The sequence below is a fragment of the Castor canadensis genome, chromosome 2 (assembly GCF_047511655.1).
Source record: "Castor canadensis chromosome 2, mCasCan1.hap1v2, whole genome shotgun sequence".
Lineage (NCBI taxonomy): Eukaryota > Metazoa > Chordata > Mammalia > Rodentia > Castoridae > Castor > Castor canadensis.
This window is the reverse complement of record NC_133387.1, coordinates 159,209,334-159,226,644: the sequence shown is the minus strand read 5'-3', so window position 1 is coordinate 159,226,644 and position 17,311 is coordinate 159,209,334. Positions and strand designations below refer to the sequence as shown.

General features: G+C 35.9%; 1 protein-coding gene across 9 annotated transcripts in view; it reads left to right on the top strand.

Annotated features, from left to right (window-relative positions):
* Window positions 1-17,311, top strand: part of Dennd4a (DENN domain containing 4A) — a 133,950-nt gene that overhangs the window by 74,339 nt on the left and 42,300 nt on the right. For all 9 annotated transcript variants that reach the window (XM_074066245.1, XM_074066244.1, XM_074066243.1 and 6 more), the window contains 2 exons: window positions 734-952; window positions 1,996-2,141. In XM_074066245.1, the coding sequence (XP_073922346.1) occupies window positions 734-952; window positions 1,996-2,141 (365 nt within the window). The remainder of the gene's footprint in view (window positions 1-733; window positions 953-1,995; window positions 2,142-17,311) is intronic.

Below are 17,311 nucleotides of genomic sequence, written 5' to 3'. Positions count from 1 at the left end.
GTTTTAAGTCTTTTCAGTCGCCTGTTTTCTAAAACAGTTCTTGATTTTTCCTTTGTTTTCCCGTTACTTTGAAAATCACACTTAGCAGTGTAGAGTTATCATGGTAGATACAGATCATGTGTCTTTGGCAGGATGTCACAGAAGAGATGCTGCACTCATCTCATTGCATCCTTATCAGGTTGTGCACTATTTGTATCATTATTGATGAAGAGACTCTCTTTGATTACTGGGTTAAGGTAGTGTTTACCAGGCTTCTACTGTATTCTTTTACTGTCTATTGCTTTAGCATTGTGTTGTCCAGGAAGACTTGTGTTTTTTATATTTTAATCCCTATTGTTTACCTGCAGGCACTTGTATTTTAAAATGAAAATAAGAGGGGGAGAACTGTTGCATTTAACTCGGTGTTCAGTTTATATGGTTATGATCTTTATCATATACTGATAAACAAATATATACAGTTCTGAAATAAATAGTTATTTAAGAACATGAACTTTTTTCTGATCCTAAACAGGAATAATTTTATGTTTAACCTGGAGAAAATATGCTTACAGAGCTTAAAAAATGATAGGGTGAGCTTTTTTAAAGTTTGCACATTTTACATATTATGAAGTTGTATAAGTAAAGAGTTGAGGTAGCAGGAGCTTTTTTGAAACATGACAGATTTACACTGAGACCATTATGAGCATTAGTTTCAAAAATTTAGAGAAAACATTAACACTGTATTTCCTCACAGTGCAGCAGAGACCAAGAGATGATGGACTAATGGATTTAGCAATGAATGACTATGATTTTAATTCTGGAAAAAGGTTGCACATGATAGATTTGGAAATCCAAGAGGCATTTTTGTTTTTTATGGCCTCTATTTTAAAAGGTTATAGATCATACTTAAGGCCAATAACACAAGCTCCATCTGAAACAGCAACAGATGCAGCCTCTCTTTTTGCCCTGCAAGGTGAGTGATTGTATACTTTTATAGCTTTCATATTAATTGAGTTAACCTTGGGTTAATAGTTCATATTTATCAAAGTACACACCTATTTTGAGGGGTGAGTACCAACTCTGGTGATCCATTTCCATAGAACTAGTTCTTTCTCTGGTACATTAAGTGTAATCCAATTAGCAAGATGCACAGAAAAAAACTATTTGAAAAAGTATAGAAACTCCTGCACTTAGTGCTCCACTCTGTTGTGTCATGTATGTGGAGTGTTGATGCTTTCACCTTTCAGGACAGCCAGGCAGTGTTAACGATACAGAGGAACCCCTGTGATGGTTACCTCCAGGCTTGAGCAGCCTTGTTTATTTCAGTATGCTTTACAAATAGTACCTTCTGTCTGTGCCATGAAAAGAAAAAAGGTTGAGAAGCCACAGAGTACAATTGGTGTCATGATACATATTTATTTTCTTTTGTAGTATTTAATATTTGAAAGTGAAATTCATTTAATAAGTATATATTGAACCCATTTTAAAATGTTTAAAAAGGGAAGAGAATAGAGGATGTGAATTTATCAAAGTACATTATATACATATATGGAAATATCACAGTGAAACCCCTTTGTACAATTAATACATGCTAATTAAAAGAGAAAATAAGTATATATGGAGTGCCACTAAATGCTAGGCATTGGGTATACATTAGTATGCAAAAGAAACTTTGCCATGAAAAAAGGAAGAAGGAGACATGAATATGAGAGTAAGCACATACACATAACATGGCAAAATATTTGGGCAAAAAATAGCAATTTAAAAAATGCTTTCAGAATTCACTAGTTTATATGTTGTCCTCAAGATAGTGAGAGGACAGTAGAGTTCATTTTATTTGACTGTTGGTTTTGTTCCTTTCCCCTTGTTTTTTCTATTTGGTCATTTTCTTTTTCAGCAAAATAGTGGGAAATACTGGGGTATTGAAGACATGGTTGATCAAGTTACTTTTAGCTCAAAATTTCTGTGGATCAATGAATGATATATATTCTCACATCATATATTTATATTGAATAGCTTTCCTAAGAAGTCGGGACAGATCACATCAAAAATTCTATAATATGATGACCAAAACACAAATGTTTATTCGCTTCATTGAGGAGTGTTCTTTTGTCAGTGATAAAGATGCAAGCCTGGCGTTTTTTGATGATTGTGTAGATAAAGTAAGTAACAGTATGTCTACAGTTTCCTAACTTATTTTGTGTGACTGCTGTAAATGTTACAAGTTGTTTCTGTTGATAACTTTTAACAAAATCTAAATCGATTCAGTTTTCATACTTGTCTGCTTACACTGAAAGCTTTGGTGTCATGCTAATAATCATAGAGCATACCTCTTAGGTATATCTTGTAGGATTCTGCCAAATCAGTTTTATTAACAGTCAGGTCCCTAATCCTATTTATAGGCTGGGAATATTTCCCAAGGTCTTGGACTTCCAACATGTTGAGCTGTCACATGCTAATAGTAGGTATATTAACATATTTCAAGTGAATATTTGTACAATTGAGAATGCTGTTGCAGAATAAATAAAGTTAATTATACTATTTTAAGTTCAGGTATGAAAATATCTCCTTTCACTTCAGTCTCAACATCATCAGATGAAATAGAGCTAGGAGAGAGCAGGAGAGAGAGAAGGTAGGAGAACAGAGGCCCAGAGAAGAGTGTCTAACCCTAGATGGGGCAAGGAAGGAGGAGCAACCTAGTGTGGGTGTTGGGGCCCAAGCCAGGTACAAGAAGTATCCACACAGAGGCATGGCCTGACATAGAGCATCAAAGGACAAGCAGGATAAAGAAGATGTTTGTTCATGCTGGGGGCAGACAGCTGCAGAGTGCCAGAACTTAAACAGGAAGACAAGAGCATCCATACAGAGGCATGTATGTATACATGTATTCTCTAGCTTTGTACACCGAGAGGACCTTAGAGCAGCCACATCCCAATAGCAATGTATACCTAATACATAGATTTTGCTTCTAAATACAATTCTTCACTAAAATGAGCCATCAGACTTCTTGGAGAAATTCTGGTTTCAGGTTTAGGGCAAAGAAAATATAATATGAACTCTAAAATATCTTATTTTAGAAAATAAGGACTTGCTCCAGGAATGATGGAGACTTGATAAAACACACACCATAGTAAATTTAAAGAGATTTCCATGGCAAATCTGAGACAATTTGAGCATCAAATATTAGTAAAAAAATTAACTTACTAAATAAAAATAAGAAATCATGGGTCTATGAACTTGAACAATTGAAAGTCTGATGAGAAACAGGATCTTAACACAGTTTCAGAGTACCTCCCCACAAAATACAGAACTGTAACTTGCTGGTACCACTTTGAAAATCAAGTGATCATCACTTCTTGGCCTTTTGGCTAAGATCAAGTGTAAAATTAAGTGATCAAAGTAAACCTCATCAGTAATGGGACAGATCAACAGCATGTGCCCCTAATACGTGATGCAACATTAGTTCTACAAATTTTCTGCTGAAGATGCACAAGAGAAATTCTACAAGCAACTTTTCTGTAATCCAAAAAGAGTCAAAGTTCAGAAAGTAAAAGAAAAATTGAAAAACTGTTTTAAAAAATGAAGTAGAGTTTACAACCAAATGTAACACATAACTCGTGATGGTACTGGGGTTTGAATTCAGGGCATTGCACTTACTAGTAGGCATTCTACCACTTCAGCCATGACCCCAGCCTTAAAAAAATTTTTAAGCCCTCTAGAATTTTTTTGAGGGAGGACAGTACTGGGTTTCTAGTTTATGTGACGGTGAAAGAAAATCAATGATTTATTTATTAAAAAATAACTAAAATATAATGCATCCCTCAATATTCAGAAATTAGTTCAGCTCTGAGTTTTAGTGCCAATGTGTCTTATAAAAATGAGAACTGACTCTAGGTATGTGTGCTAATAGTAGGAAAAAACCTCTACAGTGGGAATCAGGAGAATTTTAATACCAATTATGTTTGCGACTTTAATCATTTTTTCTGTCTCCGTTGTTTTCTTACCTGTGTTTTTAAAAATGTGAGGTGAGCTCATTGTAACTGCCTCTCTCATGATGTTCAGAGTAGTGTGGTATAAATTTTAAAGTGGAAACTATTGCAACCATCTTTATATTTGACTGAGTTTTATTCAAGTTTATAGACTACTTCTATAAACTAGTTCTATCATTTCATGACATAGAAATGTTCAGTTTTTAAATAACATGAATCACAGGACGAGGGACACAGCTTTGTTTAGGCATCTGCCTTTTTCCTTCAATTTAGAACATTTATGCAGTGGTTGATTAAAAAATATATATACAGACCGTTTCCACTGCTGAGAGAGAATTAGTAAACTAAAGGTACCCAGAAATACAACCAGAAATATCCTTGAAATGCTTTGGATGGGATGGTGAATAAATACATTTCCCATTTAGAACTTAATTCATTTTCCCATAGAGACACTGGTATAAATGATGGCTAGGTATAGTCTAAATGGTAAGGGGTTCAGTGTTGTGTTATTAAATATGTACTAATTTTCATGTGTGGATTGATACTCTAACCACTTTTTAGGACAGATAAAAGCATCAAATTTGTTGGTACATATAAACACTAAATATACCTGTAAAATGTTTGATGAACTTTGACAAAATTCATGTAACTATGAATCATATTTCATACTTCATGTAACTATGATTCCAAAATATAGAACATTTCATCATCCTAGAAAGGGTATTGTTTGGGGGGAAGATTTATTTTCTATATTTTGAATAACTTATTTACAAACAGGCATTTGGAACCCTGCCTTTTTGTACATTGAGCTCTCGTTGTTCATATTGAAAAGGAGCTAATGCCTTAGCTCCTTGACAAAGTTGTCATTGCAGCATTGTACCTAGAACTTATTTTTCAATATTTTAATCAGTATGTTAATTTTGCCTTATTGGTACTTACAAATTTAAAAATTGGCAATAAATAGGAAGACATGTTTTTAAATTTTTTTCCAAATCCTTTTTTACAGGAATAATCATGTTGTTTTTTGTGTATAGAGATAAAGCTTCTCACTAGCATTATGCATTCCGAATGCTTGTCCCATATGGTGTCAGGTTTCTACTGGTCATATAGATGGACTCACTGAGCTTCCCTGTGAACAGTGGCATGCACCTGTGTAACAGCTGATCCTAGGACCAAACTAACTGAATTACAAGGAACCAAATTAGTGAAATAAATCAAATCACAGGGTTTAGCTAATAGCATACTTTATTAATTTATTGTTTATTGATTTTTTAATCCATATAGGAACACTAAGTAGTTGTAGGAATCCAATTAACTGTTCAAAAAAGAGAAATATTGTTTCACTTTTGTCACATTTAATTCACATTGTTCACAAGTTTGTGTTTCAAGCTAAACTCATAATGTCATATGGTTTAATGAAATACTCATTCATATTGTAAAAGCCACAAGACTTGTAATTTTTCTAGGTACTTGTATGTCATGTCCTAAGGAGGCTATTTTATGACTGATAATACATTATGTTGTCTAATATTTTCTGTAGGTTGTCTGCCACTTATGTATAGGGTCAATGTAGTAGATGATTTGAACAGTTCCTTTAAAAACATAAATTGTGAGGGCTGGGTATGGTGGGCTTATACCTGCAGTACTGGCTATTAAGGAGGCTGAGATCAGGAGGACCATGATTTGAAGCCAGTCTGGGCAAAAAAGGTGTGCACCTGTCATCCCAGCTAAGCAGAAAACAAATCACAGTCTAGGCCAGCCCAGGCAAAGACATGAGAATCTGTTCAAAAAATAACTAAAGGAAAAAGGGCTGGAGGCATGACTGAAGTGGTAGAGTACCTGCCTAACAAGTGCAAGACCCCGAGTTAAAACCCCAGTACTGCCCTTCCTGAAAAAAGTATGTGCGTGTATAAATTCTAAGAAAAAAATTCCATTAAATTTATAATCATTATGTATAGGTATACTATTTTCTAAAATGTTATTTACCTATTCAGGGATTAACATTATACTGCCAGGCACCAGTAGCTCACGCCTATAATTCCAGCTCCTTGGGAGGCTGAGATCAGGAGGCCAGCCTAAACAAATAGTTTGTGAAAGTCCATTTCCAAAATAACTGGAGCAAAATGGACTAGAGGCATGTCTCAAGTGGTAGAGTGCCTGCCTAACAAGTGTGAGGGCTCTGAGTTCAAATCCCAGTACCATTAAAAAACAAGCAAAAAATCCATTATACTTAAATATTTTAATGACTAGTAAGAAAATCAAAACTGAGAATTAAGCTGGTGGTATATTATAGCTCAGTGGTAAAGTACTTTCCTAGTATATATGGGCAATGCCCTGGGTTTGCTCCTCAGCAACACATACTCAGAATTAATGCACTAAAACCTGATACTGTACATATTTGCTTTATTATCATTCAAGGGACTATTTTATTAGAGAAAGTAAAGTATCACAGATCTAAAATACACTTTAATAAACCTCATATATAGTTGGGAGAGGGTAATTGTATTCCTGGTGTTACTAATGAGAGCTTCCTAACTGTACAGTATGCTACTACCTTTCATACTTTAATACCACAATAAGTACACTAAGCACAGATGTGAGGTGATCTGGCTGTGACATCTTTCATCCCATTGATTGCCAGGATTGATTCAGCTGATCTGGCTGGCTAGTCGGGTGTCCCCTTCCTACCTCACTGTTCCTTGTGTGTCTCTCCCGAAGCTGCGCACTTGCTCGAAGAGGACGAACATCCCCAATAGAGGAGGACTGTTCTTCGGTCAAGGGTCTATCAGTAGCTGTGCTTCCCTGCTAGACCCTCCAAACAAGCTGTCAAGTACACTAAGCACAAAAAGTCAGTGATTAATTTTAGTCTTCAGATGTTTTCTGAATATCAGTATGCTTTAAGAATAGTCATGTATTAGGCTGGAGATGTGGCCCAAGAGGTGGAAGTGCCTGTTTAGCAAGCACAAAGCCCTGAGTTCAAACCCAAGTAACTGCAGAAAAAACAAAATCATGTATGTGAAGGTTATTTCTTAGTTGAATGACTTTGAGCTTATTTTTTATTACCTCTGGATGTTTAGGCATGAAAAATAAATAATATTAGCTATTTATTAACTGCCTACAGGATGAAGATTAAACAGAAATTAGACAGGTTCCTCCTTCGACCTTACCATACCCAAACAGAAATCACTTGACTGACTTTTGAAATAAAAAAATGCATCATGCTGTATAAAAATAAGAAAAACAGTGTATGAGAATTGTTTAAGTTTCATTATGAAACTTAAATAATTTAAGAGCCATGTGTTCTTATTCTTCACATGATTATATTTTAAATCCTTTACAATCTGTTGCTGAAGGATGGTGCCTAACTAAGGACAGTTTTGTGTAGCAAATAGTCTGGTAACATTTGTCTTGGTTTTTCAAGCATCCCTTTGCAGTGTTTTCTGAGCATATTAGTGTCTTATGGAAAAATATAAAGAGAACATGAAAATTATTTTAATTTTATCCTGTCGTGGGTGTTGGATTTCTTTTTCTCTCAGTAGAGGCAGATGTCGCTGTGCTTTCTAAAAGACAGAGATGTCCAACTGATAAATGTAGGATTTATGGCATGGCTATTTTTATAAAGTTGAAGCAGAATTTTGGTGGTATACAAGTGAAGGGAAATATCTTTTACCACGTGAATCTGTAGTGCAGTATTTTGATTTCCATAGGCTCCATAATACTGAGAATGAGAACCGTTGTCCTGGGCCTCGGGCTTTTCCCATGAGAACAAAATGGCTAGGGACTGGAGGTGTGGCTCAAGTGGTAGAATACCTCCTTTGCAAGCACAAAGCCCTGAGTTCAAGCTCCAGAACCACCAAAAAAAAAAAAAATGTCTAGAGAGGAAAGTAGGCACAGATCTGGGGAGGGAGAAGCTGTTAAATAAATAAATAAAAATTTAAAGTTGTCTGTGCTGTCAAGCAAGCAGTCCTCTACATTATTCATGGAAACATATAGTTTCCTGTCTTCTCTTCACCTTGGGTATTTTTTTTTTAACCTTTTTATTACAGTCTGTTTCATGTATTTCGTTGGTAATGCTTACTTATTCAGTTAACTGCATTTCATCTGCACAAAAAGTGTTTGTAGTTTTAAAGTATCTTACTTGGTCTTTGGCTGCCCATGGACAGACACCACACCTCACTAGGGATACCTATGATTTTGAATTAGCATTGACACGTTTCTAGTGTTTAGAAGAAGTATCTTTAGGTTTCCTAACAACAGCTCAGGTGGTCTCTTTTTATTGAAAGTTTAGTTAGTTTGTTGTTGTTGTTGTTGTTTTTTTTTTTTTTTTTTGGTACTAGGGTTTGAATTTAGAGCCTTGTGCTTTGTAGGCAGACACTCTGCAACTTGAGACACACTTCCAGCCCTTTTTGCTTTAGGTTATTTTTCAGATAGATTCTCGCACTTTTTGCCTGGGCTGGCCTCAAACCACAGTCTTCCCAATTTCCACCTCCTGATAGCTGGGATTGCAGATGTGAGTCACTGCACCTAGAAGAAAGTTTGGTAATTTAACACTTTTATTAAATTTCTAAAGTAACAGAGTATGAAAAATTTCATGAGCCCAGTACCTTAAAGTCCATTCTACATTTACATCCAGTGTTTCTTACATAATAATAATAAGATAGTTTCTCTTTTTTTATACATAACCAGATTTTATGAGCATTTTTAATATTGCTGTCAAATGTTTTAAGAGAAAATTTCATTTTTACCACCATAAAATATAGCATAGTTTTAAAAGTTAGCTCTGCAAGGTCATGTCCCATCCTGTTTCTAGTTTCTGTTTATTATTGCTGCTTATTATTTTCTGTATTATCTATTAATGTCATGTTTACTGCCATCACAACTCTCCCAGCATAGTTACAAATTTTGGTCAAATAATTGTTCAGCATTAATATTACTACCACTTTTGTACAAGTGGTGGGTTTTAGGATATTTTATTTTTTAGGCGGCACTGGGGTTTGAACTAAGGGCCTCATGCTTGCTAGGCAGGTGCTCTACTGCTTGAGCCATGTCTCCAGCCCTGCTATCACTTTGTATATAATCACAGATAGACCATATATACTATAATTAAATTTCTTTTCTTGTATAGATTTTTGTTTTCCCTGAAGTTACTAATTACTCTGTATTTCTATTTTGGGTCTGTCATTCATCTCTGAACTCTTGTAAAGAAATGAAATACTCTTATTTTTTCTATATATCAGATAGTCAATTTGATTTTTTTTTTTTCTTGTACTAGGTTGTAAACTCAGGGCCTCACACTTGATAGGCAGGTGCTCTAGCACTTGAGCCATGCCCCCAGCCATTTTTGCTTTAGTTATTTTGGAGATAGGATCTCATGTTTATGACCAGTCTAAACTCAAGCCATGATCCTCCCAGTCTTCAACTCCTGAGTAGCTGAGATTACGACCAGCTTGATTTTTTTTTTTGGAATTCTTGCTGGAACTTCCTGTCCTCTTGTTCTATTCTGAACTAGTTGTTTGCTAGTGTGTCATCTAGAAGTTTCTCTCACCATTACCTAGGTAATTATCCTCTCTGCAGTAGAGTCCCTGCTTTCTGACTTCAATAATGACTTCTTTTTTCATTTGTCTCCTTGTTATGCTGAAGCACGTTCCATGCTACATTGTCTTTTAGTTTCCAGTGTTACTGTCGACAAGTCTTACCACCATCCTGATTGCTGATCTTCTGTACCTCATCTCTTTTTCTCCTTGGAGACCTATAAGATCCCAGATATTCTGGAATTTCATAAGAATACACCTGGATAGGCCTTTCTCTTCATTGAATTTGATATTCAGAGGAGGCCCTTTGAATCTGTGGATTCATTCCTTCAATTCTGGGTAATTTTCTTTGTTTAAATTTTTTCTTTTCTCCATTTTCTCTGTTATTTTTTACTGAAATATCTATTATTTGAATATTGGCTCTTCTGGCCTGATCCTCTTCATTTTTTTACCCTTTTCTATCTCATTTTCTATCTTTCAGTTCCACATTTTGAGAAATTTCTTCAGTTTTCTCTTCCAGTCCTTAAAATATACTTTTTTCTGTTGTCATATTTATAATTTCTGTACAGATTGACCAAGTGCTCCTTTTTCTTATTTCATGGGTGCAGCTTACTCATTTTAGTTATTTTGGGGGCTTCTCCCTGCACAGTCTGTGTGTATTCTGAGTACTTTTTGTATTTGTTGATTTTGCTCTCTCTCAAGTTACTGGGTTTCCTTGTGTCTTGTGATTTTTTCAGTTGGTATTCATTTTCAAGAGTGAAACAGGAGCTCTTTGGAGCCCTTTCTAGGAAAGTGGGGCTTGGGGCTCCCTTAAGTAGTTCATCATCCTAAAGGAACTCAACTAGTTCATTGGACTCCCGGTTTGATCATTGTCTATAATTCTTTTCTTTAGGCTGATTAGTTTCCCCAAGAGGTATCTTGTATCTCTAGTGTGGTGTTCTCCAAACTAAGTGGGGAGGATAATGGGGCTTCCTCATTGTGGAGGCTTTTACTCATTTTACCTGCTTTTAGTAACCTCCCTCATCTTCCACAGTATCCTCAAGTGTAAAGTCCCTCTGATACACCCAGAAACCCAACCTAGTCTGCTGGCATTGGAGAGAGATAGGATTCTAACTTCCAGGTTGTGCCATGGATCTGGAAGTTCTTACATGCAAGTTTTTAACATGCAAGTTAAAAATACTCCTGCTACACCCTCACTCACCTACACTCCCAGCTACCAGGGCATTTTTTTTTTAAAGCATACTGAGGCTTGAACTTGGGGCCTCATACTTTCTTTTTTTTTTTTCTTTTTTTTATTTTTTTTTTTTTACTGAGAATTCACACATTTATTAAACAAATGTTTCTAGAGCGCAACTTCTAGGCTCCAGTAATACAGTGGGTGAGAAAACAGATCACAGCTAACGTGAGGCATGTCCTCAGTATTCCTTTTTTTTTTTTTTTTTTCATTTTTCTTTTATTATTCATATGTGCATACAAGGCTTGGTTTATTTCTCCCCCTGCCCCCACCCCCTCCCTTACCACCCACTCCACCCCCTCCCGCTCCCCCCCTCAATACCCAGCAGAAACTATTTTGCCCTTATCTCTAATTTTGTTGTAGAGAGAGTATAAGCAATAATAGGAAGGAACAAGGGGTTTTGCTGGTTGAGATAAGGATAGCTATACAGGGGCCTCATACTTTCTATGCAAATGTTTTACCACCTGAGCCATGCCTCCAGCCTTTCTTTTTTCCTGTTTTTATTTATTTTTAATTTTATTTTATTGTTTTTGCATTTACTTACATGTGCCTCCAGCCTTTTCTTTTCTTTTTTTTTCAGCTTCTGCAACAAAAGTTAGTATTTTATTTGTTTATTTATTTATTTATTTTTTATTCATATGTGCATACAAGGCTTGGGTCATTTCTCCCCCCTGCCCCCACCCCCTCCCTTACCACCCAATCTGCCCCCTCCCTTTCCCCCCCACCCCCCCAATACCCAGCAAAACTATTTTGCCCTTATTTCTAATTTTGTTATAGAAGAGTATAAGCAATAATAGGAAGGAACAAGAGTTTTTGCTGGTTGAGATAAGGATAGCTATACAGGGAGTTGACTCACATTAATTTCCTGTGGGTATGTGTTACCTTCTAGGTTAATTCTTCTTGATCTAACCTTTTCTCTAGTTCCTGGTCCCCTTTTCCTATTGGCCTCAGTTGCTTTTACGGTATCTGCTTTAGTTTCTCTGCGTTAAGGGCAACAAATGCTAACTAATTTTTTAGGTGTCTTACCTATCCTCACCCCTCCCTTGTGTGTTCCCGCTTTTATCATGTGCTCAAAGTCCAATCCCTTTGTTGTGTTTGCCCTTGATCTAATGTCCACAAATGAGGGAGAACATATGATTTTTGGTCTTTTGGGCCAGGCTAACCTCACTCAGAATGATGTTCTCCAATTCCATCCATTTACCAGCAAATGATAACATTTTGTTCTTCTTCATGGCTGCATAAAATTCCATTGTGTATAGATACCACATTTTTTTAATCCATTCGTCACTGGTGGGGCATCTTAACTGTATCCATAACTTGGCTATTGTGAGTAGTGCCGCAATAAACATGGGTGTGCAGGTGCCTCTGGAGTAACCTGTGTCACAGTCTTTTGGGTATATCCCCAAGAGTGGTATTGCTGGATCAAATGGTAGATCAATGTTTAGCTTTTTAAATAGCCTCCAAATTTTTTTCCAGAGTGGTTGTACTAGTTTACATGCCCACCAACAGTGTAAGAGGGTTCCTTTTTCCCCGCATCCTCGCCAACACCTGTTGTTGGTGGTGTTGCCAATGATGGCTATTCTAACAGGGGTGAGGTGGAATCTTAGTGTGGTTTTAATTTGCATTTCCTTTATTGCTAGAGATGGTGAGCATTTTTTCATGTGTTTTTGGCCATTTGAATTTCTTCTTTTGAGAAAGTTCTGTTCAGTTCACTTGCCCATTTCTTTATCGGTTCATTAGTTTTGGGAGAATTTAGTTTTTTAAGTTCCCTATATATTCTGGTTATCAGTCCTTTGATGTATAGTTGGCAAATATTTTTTCCCACACTGTGGGTGTTCTCTTCAGTTTAGAGACCATTTCTTTTGATGAACAGAAGCTTTTTAGTTTTATGAGGTCCCATTTAAATATGCTATCTCTTAGTTGCTGTGCTGCTGGGGTTCCATTGAGAAAGTTCTTGCCTATACTTACTAACTCCAGAGTATTTCCCACTCTTTCCTATATCAACTTTAGAGTTTGTGGTCTGATATTAAGATCCTTGATCCATTTTGAGTTAATCTTGGTATAGGGTGATATACATGGATCTAGTTTCAGTTTTTTACAGACTGCTAACCAGTTTTCCCAGCAGTTTTTGTTGAAGAGGCTGCTATTTCTCCATCATATATTTTTAGCGCCTTTGTCAAAAACAAGTTGTTTATAGTTGTGTGGCTTCATATCTGGGTCCTCTATTCTGTTCCACTGGTCTTCATGTCTGTTTTTGTGCCAGTACCATGCTGTTTTTATCGTTACTGCTTTGTGATACAGTTTGAAATTGGGTATCGTGATACCTCCAGCATTGTTCTTTTGACTGAGTATTGCCTTGGCTATTCGTGGCCTCTTGTGTTTCCATATAAATTTCACAGTAGATTTTTCAATCTCTTTAATGAATGTCATTGGAATTTTGATGGGAATTGCATTAAACATGTAGATTACTTTTGGGAGTATTGACATTTTTACTATGTTGATTCTACCAATCCATGAGCATGGGAGATCTCTCCACTTTCTATAGTCTTCCTCAATCTCTTTCTTCAGAAGTGTATAGTTTTCCTTGTAGAGGTCATTCACATCTTTTGTTAGGTTTACACCTAGGTATTTGATTTTTTTTGAGGCTATTATAAATGGAATTGTTTTCCTACATTCTTTTTCAGTTTGCTCATTGTTAGTGTATAGAAATGCTAATGATTTTTCTATGTTGATTTTATATCCTGCTACCTTGCTATAGCTATTGGTGATGTCTAGGAGCTTTTGAGTAGAGATTTTTGGGTCTTTAAGGTATAGGATCATGTCATCTGCAAATAGGGATATTTTGACAGTTTCTTTACCTATTTGTATTCCTTTTATTCCTTCTTCTTGCCTAATTGCTCTGGCTAGGAATTCCAGTACTCTGTTGAATAGGAGTGGAGATAGTGGGCATCCTTGTCTGGTTCCTGACTTTAGAGGGAATGGTTTCAGTTTTTCTCCGTTAAGTATAATGCTGGCTGTAGGTTTGTCATATATAGCTTTTATAATGTTGAGGTACTTTCCTTCTATTCCTAGTTTTCTTAGAGCTTTCATCATGAAATGGAGTTGGATCTTATCAAAGGCTTTTCTGCATCTATTGAGATGATCAAGTGGCTTTTGTCTTTGCTTCTGTTAATGTGGTTTATTACGTTTATCGATTTTTGTATGTTGAACCACCCCTGCATCCCTGGGATGAAGTCTACTTGGTTGTGGTGAATAATTTTTTTGATGTGTTGTTGAATTCGATTTGCCATTATTTTGTTGAGGATTTTTTACGTCAATGTTCATTAAGGAGATTGGCCTATAGTTCTCCTTTTTGGAGGTGTCTTTTTCCTGGTTTTGGGATAAGTGTAATACTGGTTTCATAAAATGTATTTGGCAGTTTTCCTTCCCTTTCTATTTCGTGGAACAGTTTAAGAAGGGTTGGTATCAGTTCTTCTTTAAAGGTCTGATAGAATTCAGCAGAGAATCCATCCGGTCCTGGACTTTTCTTTTTGGGGAGACTCTTGATTGCTGCTTCAATTTCATTTTGTGTTATAGATCTACTCACATGATTAATTTCCTCTTGGTTCAGTTTTGGATGGTCATATATCTAGAAATCTGTCCATTTCTTTAAGATTTTCAAATTTATTTGAATATAGGTTCTCGAAGTAGTCTCTGATGATTTACTGGACTTCCATGGTGTTTGTTGCTATTTCCCCTTTTGCATTCCTGATTCTACTAATTTGGGTTTTTTCTCTCCTCATTTTAGTCAGGTTTGCCAGGGTCTATCAATCTTGTTTATTTTTTCAAAGAACCAACTTTTTGTTTCATTAATTCTTTGTATGGTTTTTTTGGTTTCTATTCCGTTGATTTCAGCTCTTATTTTTATTTCTCTCCTTCTATTTGTTTTGGGATTTGCTTGTTCTTGTTTTCCTAGGAGTTTGAGATGTATCATTAGGTCATTGATTTGGGATCTTTCAATCTTTTTAATATATGTACTCATGGCTATAAACTTTCCTCTCAGGACTGCCTTAGCTGTGTTCCATAGGTTCCAGTAGGTTGTGTTTTCATTTTCATTGACTTCCAGGAACTTTTTAATTTCCTCTTTTATTTCATCGATGATCCATTCTTCATTAAGTAATGAGGTATTTAGTTTCCAGCTGTTTGCATGTTTTTTGTCTTTACTTTTGTTGTTGAGTTCTAGTTTTACTGCATTGTGATCAGATAGTATGCACGGTATAGTTTCTATTTTCTTATATTTGCTGAGGCTTGCTTTGTTCCCTAGGTTATGATCTATTTTGGAGAAGGTTCCATGGGCTGCTAAGAAGAATGTATATTGTGTAGACGTTGGATGAAATGTTCTATAGACATCAACTAGGTCCATTTGATCTATCATATATTTTAGATCTTGGATTTCTTTATTGATGTTTTGTTTGGATGACCTATCTATTGATGATAATGGGGTGTTAAAGTCTCCCACAACCACTGTGTTGGCGTTTATATATGCTTTTAGGTCTTTCAGGGTATGTTTGATGAAATTGGGTGCATTGACATTGGGTGCATACAGGTTGATGATTATTATTTCCTTTTGGTCTATTTCCCCTTTTATTAGTATGGAATGTCCTTCTCTATCTCATTTGATCAATGTAGATTTGAAGTCTACTTTGTCAGAGATAAGTATTGCTACTCCTGCCTGTTTTCGGGGACCATTGGCTTGGTAAATCTTCTTCCAGCCTTTCATCCTAAACCTATGCTTATTTCTGTCAGTGAGATGGGTCTCCTGTAAGCAACAAATTGTTGGATCTTCCTTTTAATCCATTTCGTCAAGCAGTGCCTTTTGATGGGTGAATTAAGTCCATTAACATTAAGTGTTAGTACTGATAGGTATGTGGTGATTCCTGTTGTTTAGTTGTCTTAGTTGTTTGAAGGTTTGATTGTGTGTACCTAAGTTGAGATTACTCTCTACTGTCTTGCTTTTTCTTTTCCTGTGGTTTGGTGCTGTCTGTCTTTTCATGGTTAAATTGGGTTTCACTTTCTGTGTGCAGAATCCCTTGAAGAATCTTTTGTAGTGGTGGCTTTGTGGTCACATATTGTTTTAGTTTCTGCTTATCATGGAAGACTTTTATTGCTCCATCTATTTTGAATTATAGTTTTGCTGGGTAGAGTATCCTGGGGTTGAAGTGATTTTCATTCAGTGCCCGGATGATCTCATCCCACGCTCTTCTTGCTTTTAATGTTTCTGTTGAGAAGTCTGCTGTGATTTTGATGGGTTTACCTTTATATATTACTTGTTTTTTCTCTCTTACAGCCTTCAATATTCTTTCCCTAGTTTCTGAACTTGTTGTTTTAATGATGATATGTTGTGGGGTAGTTGTATTTTGATGGTCTGTTTGGTGTCCTGGAGGCCTCTTGCATCTGTATGGGAATATCTTTCTGTAGATTTGGGAAATTTTCCATTATTATTTTGTTAAATACGCATTCCCTTCGTTTGCACCTCTTATCCTTCTTTGATTCCCATGATTCTCAAGTTTGGTCTTTTGATGGAGTCGGTGAGTTCTTGCATTTTCTTTTCACAAGGTCTTGAGTTGTTTAATTAATAGTTCTTCGGTTTTTCCTTTAATTACCATTTCATCTTCAAGTTCTGAGATTCTGTCTTCTGTTTGTTCTATTCTGCTGGATTGGCCTTCCGTTTTGTTTTGCAGTTCTGTTTCGTTCTTTTTTCTGAGGTTTTCCATATCCTGGCTGGTTTCCTCTTTAATGTTGTCTATTTTTGTCCTGAGTTCATTTATCTGTTTATTCAGCGTGTTCTCTGTTTCACTTTGGTGTTTGTACAGTGCTTCTGTGGTTTCCTTTATTTCTTCTTTTGCTTTTTCAAATTCTCTATTTTTGTTGCCTTGGAATTTCTTGAGTGTCTCCTGTACATTTTGGTTGACCATATCCAGTATCATCTCTATAAAATTCTCATTGAGTACTTATAGTATGTCTTCTTTTGAATTATTCTTGTGGGCTTCATTGGGTCCTTTGGCATAGTTTATCTTCATTTTGTTAGAGTCTGGATCTGAGTATCCGTTTTCTTCATTTCCCTCTGGTTCCTGTACTAATTTTTCGCTGTGGGAAAACTGGTTTCCCTGTTTTTTCTGTCTTCCCGTGATTGTCTTTGGTGTTGTTACTATCCCTGTACTGTGTGCAATTAAGTATTTTCTGGCTTGTAATAATAACAATGGTAATATTTAGAATGGAAGGGTGAGAGGAGATGGAAAGCAAAAAGTTAAAGAAAAGGGAAAAACAAACAGACAAGAAGGAGAAAACAGAATAAGGAATCAGACAAGAAAGTTTCAAAGGTATAAACAGGGAGCGTTAGTATACTAATCGACAATAAGCTGAACAGGCATTAGAGAGACAGAGGATTGAAAATAAAAAATAATAAAGATAAGAATAAAAATAAAAAATAAGTAAATGAAAGAAATATGTATATAAATAAAATAAAATTAAAAATAGAAATTAAAAAAAAAAAAAACCTCCAAGTTCAAATGCAGTGAAGTTTCAGTCTTAATAATTTG